Below are 17,071 nucleotides of genomic sequence, written 5' to 3' on the forward strand. Positions count from 1 at the left end.
TGCCAAGGGAACTGTAAAACTTGAGGACAACTTCTTAGCAGAACACTGTACAGACTGTGGTCCAAGAATCAACAACAGCCTCTTTAAGGAGTCCCCTTTGGTGTACCTCTTCAGACCCTAGATGAAACTATTCTCATCCACCGCCAGCCGAAAAAGAAAAAAAAAATCGGAAAAAAAAAAACAAAAACCTGGCACCGGCCTGCAAATTCCTAGGCTGCTCGCTGGGTCTTTGGCCACAAGGTGCAGTGCATTGCGATGTCCAGTGCATTACAGTGTACAGTGCATTGTGGTGTCCAATGCATTACAGTGTACAGTGCATTACGATGTCCAGTGCATTACAGTGTACAGTGCATTGCGATGTCCAGTGCATTACAGTGTACAGTGCATTGTGGTGTCCAGTGCATTACAGTGTACAGTGCATTGCGATGTCCAGTGCATTACAGTGTACAGTGCGTTACAGAGTACAGTGCTTTGCGGTGTACAGTGCTTTAAAGTGTACAGTGCATTTTAGTGTCCAGTGCGTTATAGTGTAAAGTGCATTGTGGTGTCCAGTGCATTACAGAGCACAGTGCATTGCGGTGTCCACTGCGTTACAGTGTACAGTGCATGGCAGTGTCCAGTGCATTACAGAGTACAGTGCATTGCGGTGTCCACTGCGTTACAGAGTACAGTGCATTACGGTGTCCAGTGCGTTACAGAGTACAGTGCATTACGGTGTCCAGTGCATTACAGAGTACAATGCATTGCGGTGTTCAGTGTATTACAGAGTATAGTGCATTGTGGCGTCCAGTGCATTACAGAGTACAGTGCATTTTAAATATTGTATTGGTTTTTTTCCTGTTTTTTTTGCACTACAAATAAAATATGTGCGGTGTGTATAGAATTTGTTCATATTTTTTTCAAACTATAGTCTGGCTCCCCAACAGTGTGAAGGTCCATGAACTGGGCCCTGTTTAAATAGTTTGAGGACCCCTGATCTAGACGATCTCCATTTATGGTGAGCTAAATGTGTAGCCAGGTGCTTAGATGGAAGAGCTGCACTGATTCAGTAATATTAACCTTTGCAATTGGGTTGCTTCATAGTGTTGCAAGCTCACCTCCCTATACTAATATAGCGTCATTGCCTGTCATTAAAAGAAGGGGACACTTCATGTGTCAGGCCCGATGTCTTCACAGGGTACAGGATAGGGCTCCTCTCCCTTATCCACCATCATCCCCTAACCCGACCAGGTTTGCACAGAGTTGGTTCATTGGGACCCTATCCCCCAAAGTGTGTTCTTCAAGAGATGCAGAGTCTAGCTTTGCTTAAAGTGTTTGTAAAGATTTGTTTTCTTATATAACAGACATGTTATACCTACCTGTTCTGTGAAAAGGTTTTGCACAGAGCAGCCCTGATCCTCCTCTTCTTGGGTCCTCCACCAGGGCTCCTGGCCACTCCCCGCTGCCAAGTGCCCACAGAGCAAGCTGCTTGCTCTGGGGGCACTTGTGTGTGCTCACTCCTGAGCCAGCCCTGTATGTTCATAAGACATACAGAGCGTGGCTTGGCCTCATCCCCAGATCCCTCCTCACTGGCTGTGATTGACAGCAGCAGGAGCCAATGGCTTCTGCTGCTGTGCCTCAGCCAATGAGGAGAGGGAGACCTCGGAGAGCCGAGGCAATTGTGCACAGAGCTGGATTGCAATCAGGCTCAGGTAAGTATTGGGGAGGCAGTGGGGGGAGTTGCACTCTGAAATGTTTTTTTTTTACCTTCATGCATAAAATGCAGAAAGGTAAAAAACCATCAGCATTAAGAGCCACTTTAACAGGGTACTATGTCACGTCATAGCATAAGAAGTACCCAGATTTCACTCCAAATACTTGAAGCAGCCACAAGCACAGTCCAACTCAATTTGAAGTAGTTGTCAGAACAGTTGAAATGAATGCCATCTTGTCCATTTAGCAAAACAGTTTCTCTCTGTGATGCTCTACTGTCAGTGCCCAGGGGTAGCAAAGAAAGAATGAAGTCCTTAAACCATCTCCTACTCTTGGCTCTGCTGTTTCCATCAGCCAGCCTAAGTAAAGCTATGCGCCATGCTCCATCCCAATGAAAAGTATACCTTATGGCACTGCTCCAAGCTATGGATGGAAGGAAAAGGATCACCCCACTGGCAAGTGATAAGAAGGGAGCATGAGTCAGAGTGATTCCAGTGTCAGACAATACAAGTGAAGGGATGGACACTGCCCAACTGACCTTAGGAGTCCAATTTTGAAAAATGGCCTTGGCTGCAGTACTGGCCACACCCTCTGATGCATTTTGCTCAGCCCACCAAGCCTGGGGTGGGGCGAAACGCAGCAGTGGGTGCGGTCAGTATGGGAACTGAGGCCATTTTTCAACATTGGACTCCTGGGGTCGGTTGAACAGAGTCCATCCGTTCACGTATATGCATATGTCCATCACAAGCTTATATAAGATCCTGCAAGGAAAGAAATTAAAACATTCCCCTTCCTAGAAAGATTTAAAGAAGAAGCCTTCCTTAAAGTGGACAACCAAGTGACCCTTGCCTACAACCCATGTCCTACAATTTTCAAAAGTACAAATAAAACATTTGGGCTAGAATGTGAGTTCTGTTTTGCGATTTCTGTAAAGTCATTATATATCAGTAAAGGTTCTCACTGTCAAAGTAAGCCAGTCCTTTATGAGCCACTAAATACAGTTATGTTGGCATTGGTCATGTGTAAAGTCTGCCCAACCTCCTGGGAAACTGGTCATTAGATGTACCCCACACCTGCCTTCACAATCCAAACCATTCCTAAGATGAATTGCATCCACATTGAGATTTAGATATAAGTGCCAATGTGTGTATCCTGAGAATAAAACACAGCTGGGATTGCTTTATTAATGATCATTAGCTATTTCATTCAAAATAATTATTGTTTTGATGGCCTTCTAATTAAAGGCCAGGCATAATTTGAGGAGGAAAATATCCCATACTGGGCTATTTGCCCAACAATTACTTCCTAATTAGATTTTTATACCACAGAAGTAGTAATTAAGGAAGCAGCTTTTTTAGTTTCATGAACTCCGCAAGATAAATACTTAAAGTGCATGTCTGGCCAAATAAAAAAACATTCAGTACATCTTTGTAATACGTGTACATTTCCTCGTGTTTGTCTCTCTAAAACTGAACTATGATCTTGGGTATAATCGTAATTGCATGCTTACATTAGGCCAGTTTGGACCAATGGAAATATGCGTAGTTTATTCCTGAGCTATGAAAGCTAACAATCACTGTAGTGCTTACTAGTGGTGCTACTACGTTGATTGCTGCAATTGTCTGGGTCTTGTGTCAGCACCATTATTGTTTTTCATGAATGCAAATGCTTCCTCTCCTTTTCCAAACCAGAGAACCCCTTGTATTAATTGAAAACTACAACATGCATTCTGTCAATGGCTGCAGTCCCAAGCAAGTGACCCACTGTGGTCAGTAAGTAGTCTGGGCACAGGACCAATAAAATCGCATTGCTCACTGTAGTAGTGCTGACTACTACAGTTATTGTTAGCTTTCCCAGTGGAACCTCAGGTATGAGATATGCATACATACATTGTGCCCATCTGGACCAATATAAGTTGGCAATAAAAATCATACCTGTAGTTCAGCTTTAATAGCACTGCAAGTATAGAAAAATACCTGCTAAGCCTGCCAGAAATTCATTGAGTGCCTAACATCCTGTAGTGAGCTAACAGTGCTCTCTACTGTATTAATATCCCAAGCAATGATTGTCAGACCTGCCCAATTCTCTCCTGCTGGACTTTAGAACACCTCCCTCTTATGCAATATGGGATTGTATGGACATAAGGAGAGGGGGAGGTGTTCTGTAGCCCAGCAGAGGAGAATTCAGGCAGAGCTGACAATTCTGCTTAACCTCCCTAGCGGTATGATTATTTCATATTTTTGGTGCTGAAAGCGGTACCATTATTTTGCATGGAAATTTGGCGTTTTATATTGTAGGCCTGTAATTCTTAGGAATAACTCATTGAAATCTGTCCGAACAAGAGTCTAGTAAACATCCCGGGTAGGATAAAACTTGAAACACGAAATCATAAATTATAATTTAATAAATAATCATAAAAAATAATAATATAATAATAAATTTAATTCAATAATATAATCAAACCAAAAACACTGAAATTTGAAATATAGCACCAAGTTCGCACATTACTGAGCAAAGACGCAAAATTGTTGTTTTCAGTGTCTGATGAGGAGGGACATCGCGGGAGCGCAGGACAAGGTAAGTGGAGAAGAGATCCCGGAGCAGCGCTGCAGGGTAAGCCCGAGTGTAGCTCGGGGTTGCCGCTTGTGGCACTGAAACTTTACCCCGAGCTACACTCGGGAATACCGACAGGGAGGTTAAGATTTAAATGCAGTAGAGATATTGGGGTTGATTTACTGTGTTATCAGCCTAAACATTGGACTTCAAGTACATCAACACTTATTTTTCCGTCTTCAAAATTAATATATAAATCATATACTCGCCTTGCAAATGTGATGTGAATATATATAAAACCTATCACCTGAAAAAGTGCACAAGAAATCACTCAGCTAAATAAATAAATGAGTACATAAAATGGGTAAGCATGAAGCTGCCCTAATAGTGACTAATCCAATAATCACCTCATGAAACAATGACAAATAAAAGCAGCTAAAAAAAAATTATAAAGCACAATAGCAAAGTGAAAATAAGACACAAAATATACCGCTTCAATAAATATTCCCAAATATTTAAATCATTTGACATAAGTCCACCAACTAAAAAATGAAAATTGTGATGAAGTACAAAGTCCTTATTGATCCACCAAAATCACCACTTGGTTGAATAAAATACAATCAAATATCACCTCGTGCTCCAGAGGAAAACCTCCCATAATTTAGTAGCACTCACCAGATATGGTTGGCCCATCCAATAGCACTTATGGTGAGTGTCCCACCATCATATCAGTCTCTAATTGACGAAGGGCTTGTCGATTGATGCTCTGTTCTACACTGACACTCACCACAAGCACTATTGCCTATCAGGTTTGGATGGGCCAAATGTTATGTTGTTCATGCGGTGATTTCAGTGGATCAATAAGGACTTTGTACTACATCACAATTTTCATTTTTCAGTTGGTAGACTTATGTAAAATGATTTAAATATTTGTGTATATTTATTGAAGTGTTGTATTTTGTGTCATATTTTCACTTTGCTATTGTGTTGTATCATTTTTTGCACTTATTTTTCTGTACTTGCAGCTCCAATACTTTGATTTTCTCAGGTTTTCTTCCTTTTTTTTACCTGGTAATCTTGTCAGAAACAAAATGCTTTTAATGGTATAGTTAACCACTTCCCACCCAGCCACCGCCTATAAACGGCGGCAGGGCGGCGCTCGTAGGCAAAACAACGTTTTAAAACGGACCTCCGCAAAACAGGTAGGGGGCGCGCGTGAGGCGCGCTCCCGCCCTGCCTGTCCCGCGGGTGTCCGCAGCGGGTGTCAGCCGCCGGGTCACGGCCGGTTTTTAGCGGCCGTTTTCCCGCGATGATCTGTTATCACTGACACAGAGCAGAGCTGCATTGTTTACACACAGCCCTGCTCTGTGACAGTTCGCCGACAAGCTGCAGAGGGAGAGAAGAATTTCTCTCCCTCGATCAGCTCCCCCCTCCCTCCCCCCGTCCAGCACACACCCCCGCCCCCTAGTAAAACACTCCCCTTACACAGTAAACTCTAAATATGTTAACCCCTTCCTCCCTAGTGACATTAGTACAGTATCAGTGGGGTTTTTTTTCACTGATCACTGTATTGGTGTCACTGGGGATGTCAGTGACCCCAAGTCAGTTCCCCCCCAGTGTCAAAATGTCCGCCACAGTCCCGCCATAAGTCGCTGATCGCCGCCATAAGTCCCTGATCGCCGCCATATGTCGCTGATCGCCGCCATTATTAGTATAAAAAAAAATTAAAAATCCCAGTATCTTTCCCATCATTTGTAAACGCTATAACTTTTACGTAAACCAATTAATTTACACTTATTGGGTTTTATTTTACCAAAGACATGTTGCAGAATGCATTTTGGCAGAAATTTATAACTAAATTTGATTTTTGCATTTTTTTTTTACTGGACATGTTTTATAGCAAAAAGTCCAAAATATTGTTTTTTTTTCCTCAAAATTGTCAGCCTTTTTTTTATAGCGCAAAAAATAAAAACCGCACAGGCGATCAAATACCACCAAAAGAAAGCTCAATTTGTGGGGAAAAAAAGGATGTAAATTTCATTTATGTACCGTATTGCATGACCGCGCAATTGTCCGTTAAACTAGTGCAGCGCTGTATAGCAGAAAAATGGCGTAATTGCAGTATTTATACTATAGTTTTTAGACGCTATAACTTCCACACAAAGCAATTAATATACACTTATTAGGATTTTTTTTACCAAAAACATGTAGCAGAATACATTTTGGCCTAAATTTATAACCAACTTTGAATTTACTATATTTTTTTTTATAGCTGAAAAGTAAAAAATATTGTTTTTCTTCAAACTTTTTGGTCTTTTTTTGTTTATAGCGTGAAAAATAAAAAGCGCACAGATGATCAAATTACACCGAAAGAAAGCTCTATTTGTGTGAAAAAAAGAACGTAAATTTCGTTTGGGTGCAGCATTGCATGACCGCGCAATTATCAGTTGAATTAGTGCAGCGCCAAGTAGCAAAAAGAGGCCTGGTCATTAAGGGGGGTAAATCCTCAGGAGCTCAAGTGGTTAAAGGTACTAAAGGTACACATTAAAACAAACAAACATGTTATAATTACCTGCTCTGTTCCGTTGTCTTTACACAGACCAGCCCTGATCCTCCTCTTCTCGGTTTCCCCCAGAGCACCAGGGTCCTCCCCAATGCCGGGGTGGCTGAGCTGCGCTCTGTGTGTCTTATTGATACACAGAGTGGACTCAGGAGCAGGGGCGGACTGACAACTCATGAGGCCCCCGGGCAATAGGGGATCATGGGGCCCCTGTGTCCTTGCCCAAACTCAAAAAAGCCTATGAAAAAGGTACCAGGGGCATCTCATGAGGCCCCCTACTGACCCTGGGCCCTCGGGCAGTGCCCGAGTTTCCAAATGGTCAGTCCGCCCCTGCTCAGGAGTGAGTGAGCATGAGAGCTCCCATAGCTTGCAGCTTGCAAAGGGGGCACTCGTGCGTGTTCACTCCGCTCTGTGTGTTCATAAGACACACAGAGCACAGTTAAGCCCCGCCCCCTCTCCCTCATCACAGACTGTGATTGACAGCAGCATTAGACAATGGTTCCCACAGCTGTGTATGAGCCAATGAGGAGGGAGAGAGCCAGGAAAGCTGCTTCTCTTGTGCACTTCACTGGATCATGATCAGGCTCAGGTAATTATTAGGGGGAGCTGGGGGGGGGGGGCGACTGCACACTGAAGCTTTTTTACCTTCATGGATTCTGTGCATGAAGGTAAAAATCCTTCAGCCTTTAGAACCACTTGAACAGACCAGGTAGTAAATAAGAGAAGTTCATTGTTAGGGTTTACATATACTCTGAGCAGGTAACCCTAATCACATTCCCTAATATAAGGAGGACCGCTAGAAAAAGCATTTACAGGCCTGTATGTGTAATAAATCATCCTAATATGGAACTGAAAATAAGTCACATTATGAAAGGATCAAGTAAGAAAATAATAACCCAAAATGGGTAGTTTTTGAAATTAACCAGCAGTTGTACCTAGGCTGAAAGAATTAAAAAGGAGACCTGTTGTAAAGTAAAGTTATTTTTGACTTTCTATTATACTTTCAGTTTCCATAAAGAATGCAAAAAGAGAAGAAGAGAAACCTTTCAGAGACTGTGCAGATCTGTACCATGCAGGCTTCAACAAAAGTGGGGTGTACACGATATATATCAACAACGTTTCTGAACCTAAAAAGGTAAAGATTGCTACTTTTCAATGTATTACCTGTACAACCATGTATTCAAGTAGGATGTGTAGATGAATCTTTGTTTAATTTTGGATAGAGCAAGAAAGTGTTAGAACCTCTGTGACATTTGTATTGCCGTTGGTGTCTTCCCCAGACAGATGTTTCCTTACTTCTTGTCCTAGAATAAATAAAATCAATAAAAAATTGTAAAGAAAGAAATTAGAGGATATCCCATTATTTATAGTTGTCATTGGAACAGTTGCATTCTTTGGGAGATTTCCCTTTTACACCTCTTCTGACAATTGTTACACTTTAGATGTCCACTTTACCTGCTGGTGGCAAGAGATACCAGGACAACATGTGACAGTGAATCCCAACAACAAGGTCACAGAAAGGCATACAAATGAGTTAAAGACATTAACTCTCTCCCACCCTGCCTAATAACAGACAACAGTTTTGACTGAAATAAAGTCTAAAACTGGCAAAAGATGGAGCAAATCTTGACTGGTTCAGCAGGGACTGGCCAAGATTCAATCCACCTAAGGCAGACTGCTCCTACTGAAGTCAATCCATCAATCGACTTCAGTACAACCAACTTCTCAGATTTTTTTCATGGTGATAGCCACCAGCAGTGATCATTGTATTCTGCTGGCAGGGAAGTGGTGATGGGGGGAATCAAGTAATTTTCTTTCCTTCAACCTGTGGTGGAAGGAAAGAAAATTGCATAATCTATGGGCTGCTTGAGGCTGGCCAGACACATATTTTTTTACGGGCTGAACTAGAGAAATCTAGTAAATTCTTCCATCCACACTATAAAGAGCCAGGATGGTGGAATCTCCCCTACAGGCTATTGCATTCTGGCAGCTGGCTCCTGTGGAGCCAGACATGAATAATGTATAGGCAGAGGTTACCTTCAGTGACTAATATATGTCAAAATGGTCAGTAGGACCAGAGGTCTAGGCAGCTGAAGTTATGTGCACATCTCAACTTTTTCTCTAAAAGACTCACCTAATTCTGCCTGCTCTTTAGTCTTCCCATTAGTCCTTTAATATGATGGGTCAAGTCCAATTTTTACAAGAAAAGTTACATTTAAAGCAGTTCCAAAGGTTATATTTTTTTTCCATTAAAATAAAAAACAAATCATACTTGCCTGCTCTGTGCCATTCCTCATCTTGGGTCCCTTGCTGGTGCTTCTGGCCCCTGTCCCTTGCCAGATGCTCCCAGAGCAAACGGCATGCTCTGGGGACACTCGTGCATGCTTGCTCCCAAGTATGGGACACACAGAGCATAGCTCAGTCCCACCCCCTACGCCTTCCTCACTTGCTGTGATTGACAAGAGTGAGAGCCAATGGTTCCTGCAACTGTGTCTCAGCCAATGAGTACAGAGAGACCCGGAAAAGCAGCCGCTGTTGTGAATATTGCTGGATTGAAATTGGGTTTAGGTAAGTATAAGGGGGGCAGCAGTGGGAGGTGGATACTGAAGGTTTTTTACCTTCATGCATAGAATACATGAAGGTAAAATAAACTTCACCCTTTACAACCACTTTAAAATAAAACTCCACCTAACAATATATCTGGATCAGCTGATTATTTTAGCAGAACGTTTTACCTGAAGCTAATCACTGCTGATACTTTTTTCAATGATTTGTTCAGATTGAGGTTCCCAAGTTTGTGACTTTTCTAGTATTTGTGAACAGGCTGTGGTACTCTTATGTTAGTGTATTCTCTATCTGTGCTTCACAAGCCTCAAAGTAGGTTGCTAGTAGGCTGTTTTCTCTAGTATACATTTGCTGCTCCAAAAACCTTGTCCTACTTTATTGTTATTGTTTATTTAAAATAATCTGTGAAATCGTCATAGCACATTGGGATTAGGGAAGAGTGTGCATTCTGATCACTAGATTGTACTCTATGCCAACAAACGCATGTAGTGTAAGCAGTTTGTTAGGCGAAGCTAGACTGAATAGTAAATCACACAGAATTAGACACAGAGACTTGTACTGTACTACGTAAAGCATGTACTTCCAAAACATTAAATCATTCAGGCCCTTGCTTTAGAGTTGTGTACCACCTTACTTACTCACTAATCCTCCTGGGCTTTTTCCAAAGTAGTAAAACCAGGAATGAGAGCAAAACACAGGAAAGCATTGACCTGCAAAAGCCAGTGTTGTTCAAGATGAAATTGACTTTGGTCTAGAAAAATGCTTCCATCTTGGCTGGGTGTTTTTTTTTTCGCAAAACTATTTCAAGTATACATTAGCAGGTCAACTTTTATGGATTTATTTTGGTCATTAATTATCTCAACAGTGGCACAAATCTTACTGCAACTGTTGTTTACATTCGGTACTAGCTTTTAAAAGGAGGTCAACTGGAAACATTTGAGCAGTTTTTGTTACTGGGTTACTGTACGCTGTATTAAAGTAGAACTATGGCCTACTGTTAAAAAAATAGTTCATCTGCACTTACAGTTTTCTTTTGGTCTGCCTGCAAAGTCTCACAAATACAGATTGACCCTACCAATAAAGTTAACCTCACGTGTGACAATGCTGCTCTGAATTCAGGAGAAGTGCAGCAGTATTGCCACCCCATTAAATCCTCAGTTGTATGATGTACCATATAGCAAATATCGGCCAAGACACTATGGTGTCCTTTTATGACACAGAGAATAGCTGCGATTCAACAGATCTCAGCTATTCTCTGGTCATTCACAGTTTATGACACTCAGGAGATCATGTCAGCCCTTCTCTGGAGATCTGTGTTCTCCCTCCAGATTCTCCAGCCCAGAGCTGGAGAATCAGAGGGACCGAAAACTAAGCAGAGATAATTTACCTCTGCTTAGTAAACTGATCTTTTACTGTAATCTCGCGAGATTATAGTAAAATGAGCCGTTTTTCAGAGTTTGTAGACCATTCTCCAGCGTTTGGAGACCGTTCTCCCTTCGTTTGGAGAACTGCTTCATAAACTGCATTAACAGGAGAACTGTGTTCTCCGAGAATGCCGGAGAACTGAGCAGCGATCTATTACCGCTGGTCCATAAACAGACACCTATTTGTATGTTTAGTCTGGATTTGTGTGGGTTTCCTCCCACACTCCTAAAATATGCTGGTAGGTTAATTGGCTCCTATCTAAATTGGCTCTGGTGTGTTTGAATAAATTGGCTATGCACATGTGCTATCACATTCTGCATGCTGGTCTCAAGCTGAGCAATTGGGAACGGTTGAGGAAGACCTGGTGACTTACTTCATAAAAAATGCAAAGAAAAAGTATTTTAAAGTGGAGTTCCACCAAAAAGTGTTTTCCTCCTCCCCCCTCCACTACCATATTTGTCACCTTTTGGGGGGGGGGGGGAGGTGGATACCTGGTTTTGACAGGTATGCGCTCTCAATTCCGGCTCAGTTTGCCGCAGTGAAGTGAGACAGATTTTCGGCCCCCCGTCTTCCTCCCACAGTCTCCTGGGAACCTTCACAGGTCCCAGAAGACTTCTGGACCAATCAAGATGCACAGCATGTGCAGTGGGCACCCGGCTGTGAAGCCGCAAGCTGTCACAGCCTGCTGCCCACAGTTGAGATGCCGGCGCTGGGGAGAAAAGAAGGAGAGAAGGGACTGCGCGGGTAAGCACATCGCTGGACCCCAGGACAGGTAAGTGTGTGTTTATTAAAAGTCAGCAGCTACAGTTTTTGTAAACACAAAAACAGCTGGAACTCCGCTTTACAGGATAAGTTCACCTTTAAAAACGCATTTTGTAAAGCGCTGCGCAAACTGTTGGCACTATATAAATCCTGTATAAAAATAACTTGTTACATGTTACATGCACATTCAGGGTGTAACATGTAACATGTTTTGAATGCATCGGCCCCTGCTCCCCCTGCTTTGAGAGCTAGTGGGGGATCTTTCCTCCCTCTCTAGCTGTCAAATTTTTAAAAAACATGGTCGTGCAGGGCTCTACTCACACGGCTGCATCACTCATTCACTGTGTTTTGTGAATGAGAAACTACAAGTCCCAACAGCCTTAGCAGCTGTCGGCTCCACAGCTCCGTGGTAGTTCATTGATTCTTCCTGTCAGTATATCTGCTTACCCGTACATCCCATACGGGCAAACAGATATACTGAGAGATCTTCAGGATGGTTTACAGGCTCCTGCAAAAAAAATAATAAATGCATATTTTTTTACCTGCACAAAAATGTGTATTTATTGTTTTTTGTATAAAGGTGAACTTATCATTTAAGTGTTTCAGGCATTGTACCTAAGGGAGCTGGCCCAAATATTCAATAAAAGTTGGATACGACTGAAGGACATTCATTATGCTGTCATGATGTGAGATGCTTCGAAAGGAGGAGTCAGTTTTGGGCAGGATCATCTGCCACAATAAGCTACAATTAGCAGGAATTGTTAACACCCTTCCAGGAGGGCAGTTTTTCTGTATTCTATGTCAAGAACCAAGTATTCATTGTTACTGCACACCATTGGCTTTTGGATCTAGAATTGATAGACAGCATTCACCAAATAACCAATATTATTCCACCATTTTACATACATGATTTGTTGCTGGTGAAAGCAGTGGAATGTGTAGGTATATGCATCTAGGAAGTCCTGGCATAAAGAATAAATCAAAAAATTGATTTTATTCCACTCTCCCATCTACCATCGTATGTTCTTCTGTACTCTCTTTTGGCACTTTTTTATGTTTTCTAATACTCTTAAAAATAAATAAAAAGCATCTGAATGCACATTCAACTAAAAAAAAAACAAATTTCTCCTTATCTCCTTTGGTTCCTTAAGGTGTATTGTAATATGGAAACGTCAGGTGGAGGCTGGACTGCAATTCAGCACAGAGAAGATGGAACTGTGGATTTCCAGAGAGGCTGGAAAGAATATAAAATGGTAAAGACATTAGTGGAACTCATTGGTATCATTAATAACCTACCAGATTGTCTCTTTTCTGTTTCTGTTGTGATATGGGAGAAGGAAAGTATATAGACAAAAATAACATTTGTACATTTAGACATAAAGAGGTTAATTTCCAAAAGGTAAATGTGCTGTTCACTTTGCCTATTTTCCTATAGCCTAAGGAATGTGAAATTCACTGTGCAAAGTACAACCAATCAAATGCAAGAAAAATAATAAAACTTTTTGCTTGCATGTGATTGGATAAAGGAAGTCAGCAGAACTTCATCTTATTCACTAAGCAAAGGAAACATTTCCCTGCAAAGTGAAAACTCCCTTTTTGTATTTGTAAATCGAGCCCAACAAATCATAATAACTATTTTTCTGTATTGGACACATTTTTTTTTAACCTGGTCTAAATTTCAACCATCTCTGCCATTTGTATCTAGTTTACCAAACTTCTTTATGTTTTTTTTACTGATTTTGATTGAAAAATGAGGGGAAATGTGGTTGTAATGATTTCATTGGCTTTAGAATCCTTTGCAAATAACAAATGCAAGGCTCAAATCCAAAAAAAATTTTTAGCTCTCCAGTTGCTTTTTTGTAATTGAACTTGGTTGATTTTTCTATATTTAACTGAAATATTGAATGACCAGTTGGGTGGGTCAATCAGACTGTAATTTGTATGTCAAAAGATTCCCAGTCTGTGCTAAATGTCACGTCCATGCACCTCTGAATAAGTAGTCCCAGGCATTCTTGTCACTGGGTGTTTCATGTCTGCTAACAAAGTTTAGTTTAAGACTACTTAATTTAATGCTTTTCTGTGATAATATCTGAAGTTTACTTTGGAGTTAGTTCTTTCATTTGCAAGTAATCACTTTAAACAACCAGTGAACATTGGATAAGCCTGTTTTACGTTCAGTGATAAATGGCACGGTATCAAAGTATTTTTAGCAATTTCCATTATATTTGGTATTCTGTGCAGATGTATGGAACTGTGCTTTCATGCTTGAAGTGGCAGAATGACAAGCAGAGATAAAGCAAATACTGTTTAATGACCACCATATATAGATGCCTTCTGGTAGAATTCAGAAAAGATATGGCCCATTAGCTAAAATCAAGCTTGCATCTATATTTAGCAATGTGTATATATATATATACACTATATTGCCAAAAAGTATTGGGACGTCTGCCTTTATACGCACATGAACTTGAATGACATCCTAAGCCTTAAACCATAGGGTTCAATATTGAGTTGGCTCACCCTTTCCAGCTATAACAGCTTCAACTCTTCTGGTAAAGCTGTCCACAAGGTTTAGGAGTGTGTCTATGGGAATGTTTGACCATTCTTCCAGAAGAACATTTGTGAGGTCAGGCACTGATGTCAGACAAAAAGGCCTGGCTCACAGTCTTAGCTCTAATTCATCCCAAAAGTGTTCTATCGGGTTGGGGTCAGGACTCTGTGCAGGCCAGTCATGTTCCTCCACCCTAAACTCGCTCATCCATGTCTTTATGGACCTTGCTTTGTGCACTGATGCACAGTAATGTTGGAATAGGAAGAGGCCACCCCCAAACTGTTCCCACAAAGTTGGGAGCATGAAATTGTCCAAAATGTCTTGGTATGCTGACGCCTTAATAGTTCCATTTACTAGAACTAAGGGGCCAAGCTCAACGCCTCAAAACAACCCCACATCATAATCCCCCCTCCACCAAACTTCACACTTGGCACAGTGCAGTCAGGCAAGTATCGTTCTCCTGGCAACCGCCAATCCCAGACATGTCCATGGGATTGCCAAACAGATTCATCACTCCAGAAAACACGTCTCCAGTGCTCTAGAGTCCAGTGCAGCGTGCTTTACACCACTGCATCCGACGCTTTGCATTGCACTTGATGATGTAAAGCTTGGATGCAGCTACTTGGCCATAAAAACCCATTCAATTAAGCTTTCTATGCACTGTTGTTGTGCTAATCTAATGCCATGCGAAGTTTGGAGGTCTTTAGCTATTGACTCTGCAGACAAATTGCGACTTCTGCACACTGCGCTTCAGCATTTATGCATGCTAATATGCATGGCATACTAGCACATTATGAAAGACTTACCTGAAAATGAAGCCCTCCAGCAGAGTGCTGTCAAGGCTCCCTGAGGCTTTCATCTTCACCCCATCTTCTTTCTGGGTTGCTGCCATCTGATTGGCCAAGCTGCGATGTCATCACTCCGAGTCCCACACATGTGCAAAGGGAGTTTCTGTTGCTGCACGACTCTCTCAATGGATGGCACCCTGTCCATTGAGAACACAGTGAGCATGTGCCGGTGACATCGCCAGCGCATCTACAGTAAATACTTCCTAAACGGTGCACGTTTTACTACTCTGACCGCGGCCGGCGTTCACAGTAGGCTGGTGTACATGTAGCCTAATACTGTCTGAACGTGAGCCAAATACAGTGTAAAAAAGAGGGTAACCCTCATCCTTAGAGACTTCTACATGCAGGATGTCTGAAAAACTGTTTCTTCTATTATTCAATCTTTCCTCCTTCCCTAGTGCTGTCTCCTGTTCTTCTCTGTACATGCCTATTTTTGTACCTTTTGAAGCAGATTTCTCACTATAGCTATACAATCTGAGATGAAACATGTGTTAACTTAATTATGATTTCAGTGGATAGAATATCACATTATTTAATTGTGACTTGAATAGATGTTATCTTCTTCACTGTAAAAATGTGAAAGTACAAATGTTTTCTTTAATGAATATTTAGTTTTCAGCCGGTTCATTTACAAGTAACTGGAAACTGGGTTGACCAGTCATGTTTTTAAGAGCACCGAGACAAATGTAAATTAATTTAGTAAAATTTCATTTTCTGGGGAAAGGACTTTATAGGAAACACAGTTTGCCTAACACAGGTGGCTGGTTTCATTTTTTCTCTCTGAATAAAAAAAAAATCTGTTTAACTAGACTCCATTCTTCATCTTCCCCAGAATACTTACATCTAATTTAATTTCAGCCCTAGAGAGAAGCTAATTCAAAAGCATTTATCAACACTGACTTGCCAGAAAGTTCTGCATATAATCTCATGGTGAAGATGCTGTAAAATTTAAAGTGAATCTACAATGAGAGAGGAAGCGAAAGGCAGCAATGCACATTTGTGGTATCCGTCCTGGCTCCAACATTTCCTCATATCCTTCCAGAACTCCATTCCACCTCCTTACCTGAGCATTGCACAGTGCACTGTATAATACAAGCCAACCTCAATAAAGGAAACCTACCAGAAAAGACATATGGGAGCTGCTATTGCTGACCTGTTCTTAAAGGTGTAGATTCGGGTCCATCACACCTATCCTTGCTTCGCTACTTAATCATTGATCTGCACAGTGGCTAAATGGTTAGTGCTTCCATCTGGCAGTACTAGGGTCATCAGTTTGAATCCCAACCACAGCAGCACCTGCCTGGAGTTTGCATGTTCTCCCTGTGCCTGCGTGGGTTTCCTCTGGGTACTCTGGTTTCCTCCTACATTCCAAAGACATGCTGGTAGGTTAATTGGCTCCTGTCTAAATTGTCCCTAGTATGTGTATGTATGAATGTGAGTTAGGGACCTTAGATTGTATGTCCCTTGAGGGTTAGGTACTGATATGAATGTACAATATATATATGTGTAAATGGACGGCGCTATATAAGTACCTGAAATAAATAAATCTGGAAAAATCATAACAGCATAGGAGAGTCAGGACCTGATGTGCATTATTTCCAGGTCAATGACTCACAAAGAGGGAGTTCAAAGTGTGGATGGGTTACATATTTTTGTAAACAAACTGACACCAACATAGTAGACTTTTAACTGAAAACTATACTTACAACCCAATTTTTAATGGTTCTTTATTATATTGGTCATGCCCAAAGCTTCTCCTACCTTTTTTAACATGGTGTACCACATTGTTAGTGTTCAACCTTAAGAGGCAATATTTGAATAACAGTGAGCTGTTTGCATACTCTGTTACAAAGCCAAGCTTTGCCATGCCAGGCAGGGAGAAGAGGTGGAAGGAAAATTTAGTCATTGTATTTGCACACCACAGAGGAAAAAAAAGTGGTGTGTTCAAATCGTTCAGCTTAAACTTCTTAAATCATAAGACGCCAAAACTGGAAACTGGGAAAAGCAAATAGAATTCTAGGATGCATCACTAAAGGGGCATCAGCAGGAGGAAGGAGGATCCTTTATATCAGCGGTTCTCAACCTGGGGGTCGCGACCCCTTTGGGGGTCGAACG

The 17,071-nt window shown here is 41.5% G+C and overlaps 1 protein-coding gene across 1 annotated transcript in view; it reads left to right on the top strand.

Annotated features, from left to right (window-relative positions):
• Window positions 1–17,071, top strand: part of ANGPT1 (angiopoietin 1) — a 468,377-nt gene that overhangs the window by 342,419 nt on the left and 108,887 nt on the right. The window contains exons 5-6 of the mRNA XM_089664458.1: window positions 7,813–7,940; window positions 12,709–12,810. Of these exons, the coding sequence (XP_089520584.1) occupies window positions 7,813–7,940; window positions 12,709–12,810 (230 nt within the window). The remainder of the gene's footprint in view (window positions 1–7,812; window positions 7,941–12,708; window positions 12,811–17,071) is intronic.

This window comes from Staurois parvus, unplaced genomic scaffold (genome assembly GCF_062004578.1).
Source record: "Staurois parvus isolate SC_StPar_1 unplaced genomic scaffold, SC_StPar_1.0 ptg000047l, whole genome shotgun sequence".
In the NCBI taxonomy this organism is placed as follows: Eukaryota; Metazoa; Chordata; class Amphibia; order Anura; family Ranidae; genus Staurois; species Staurois parvus.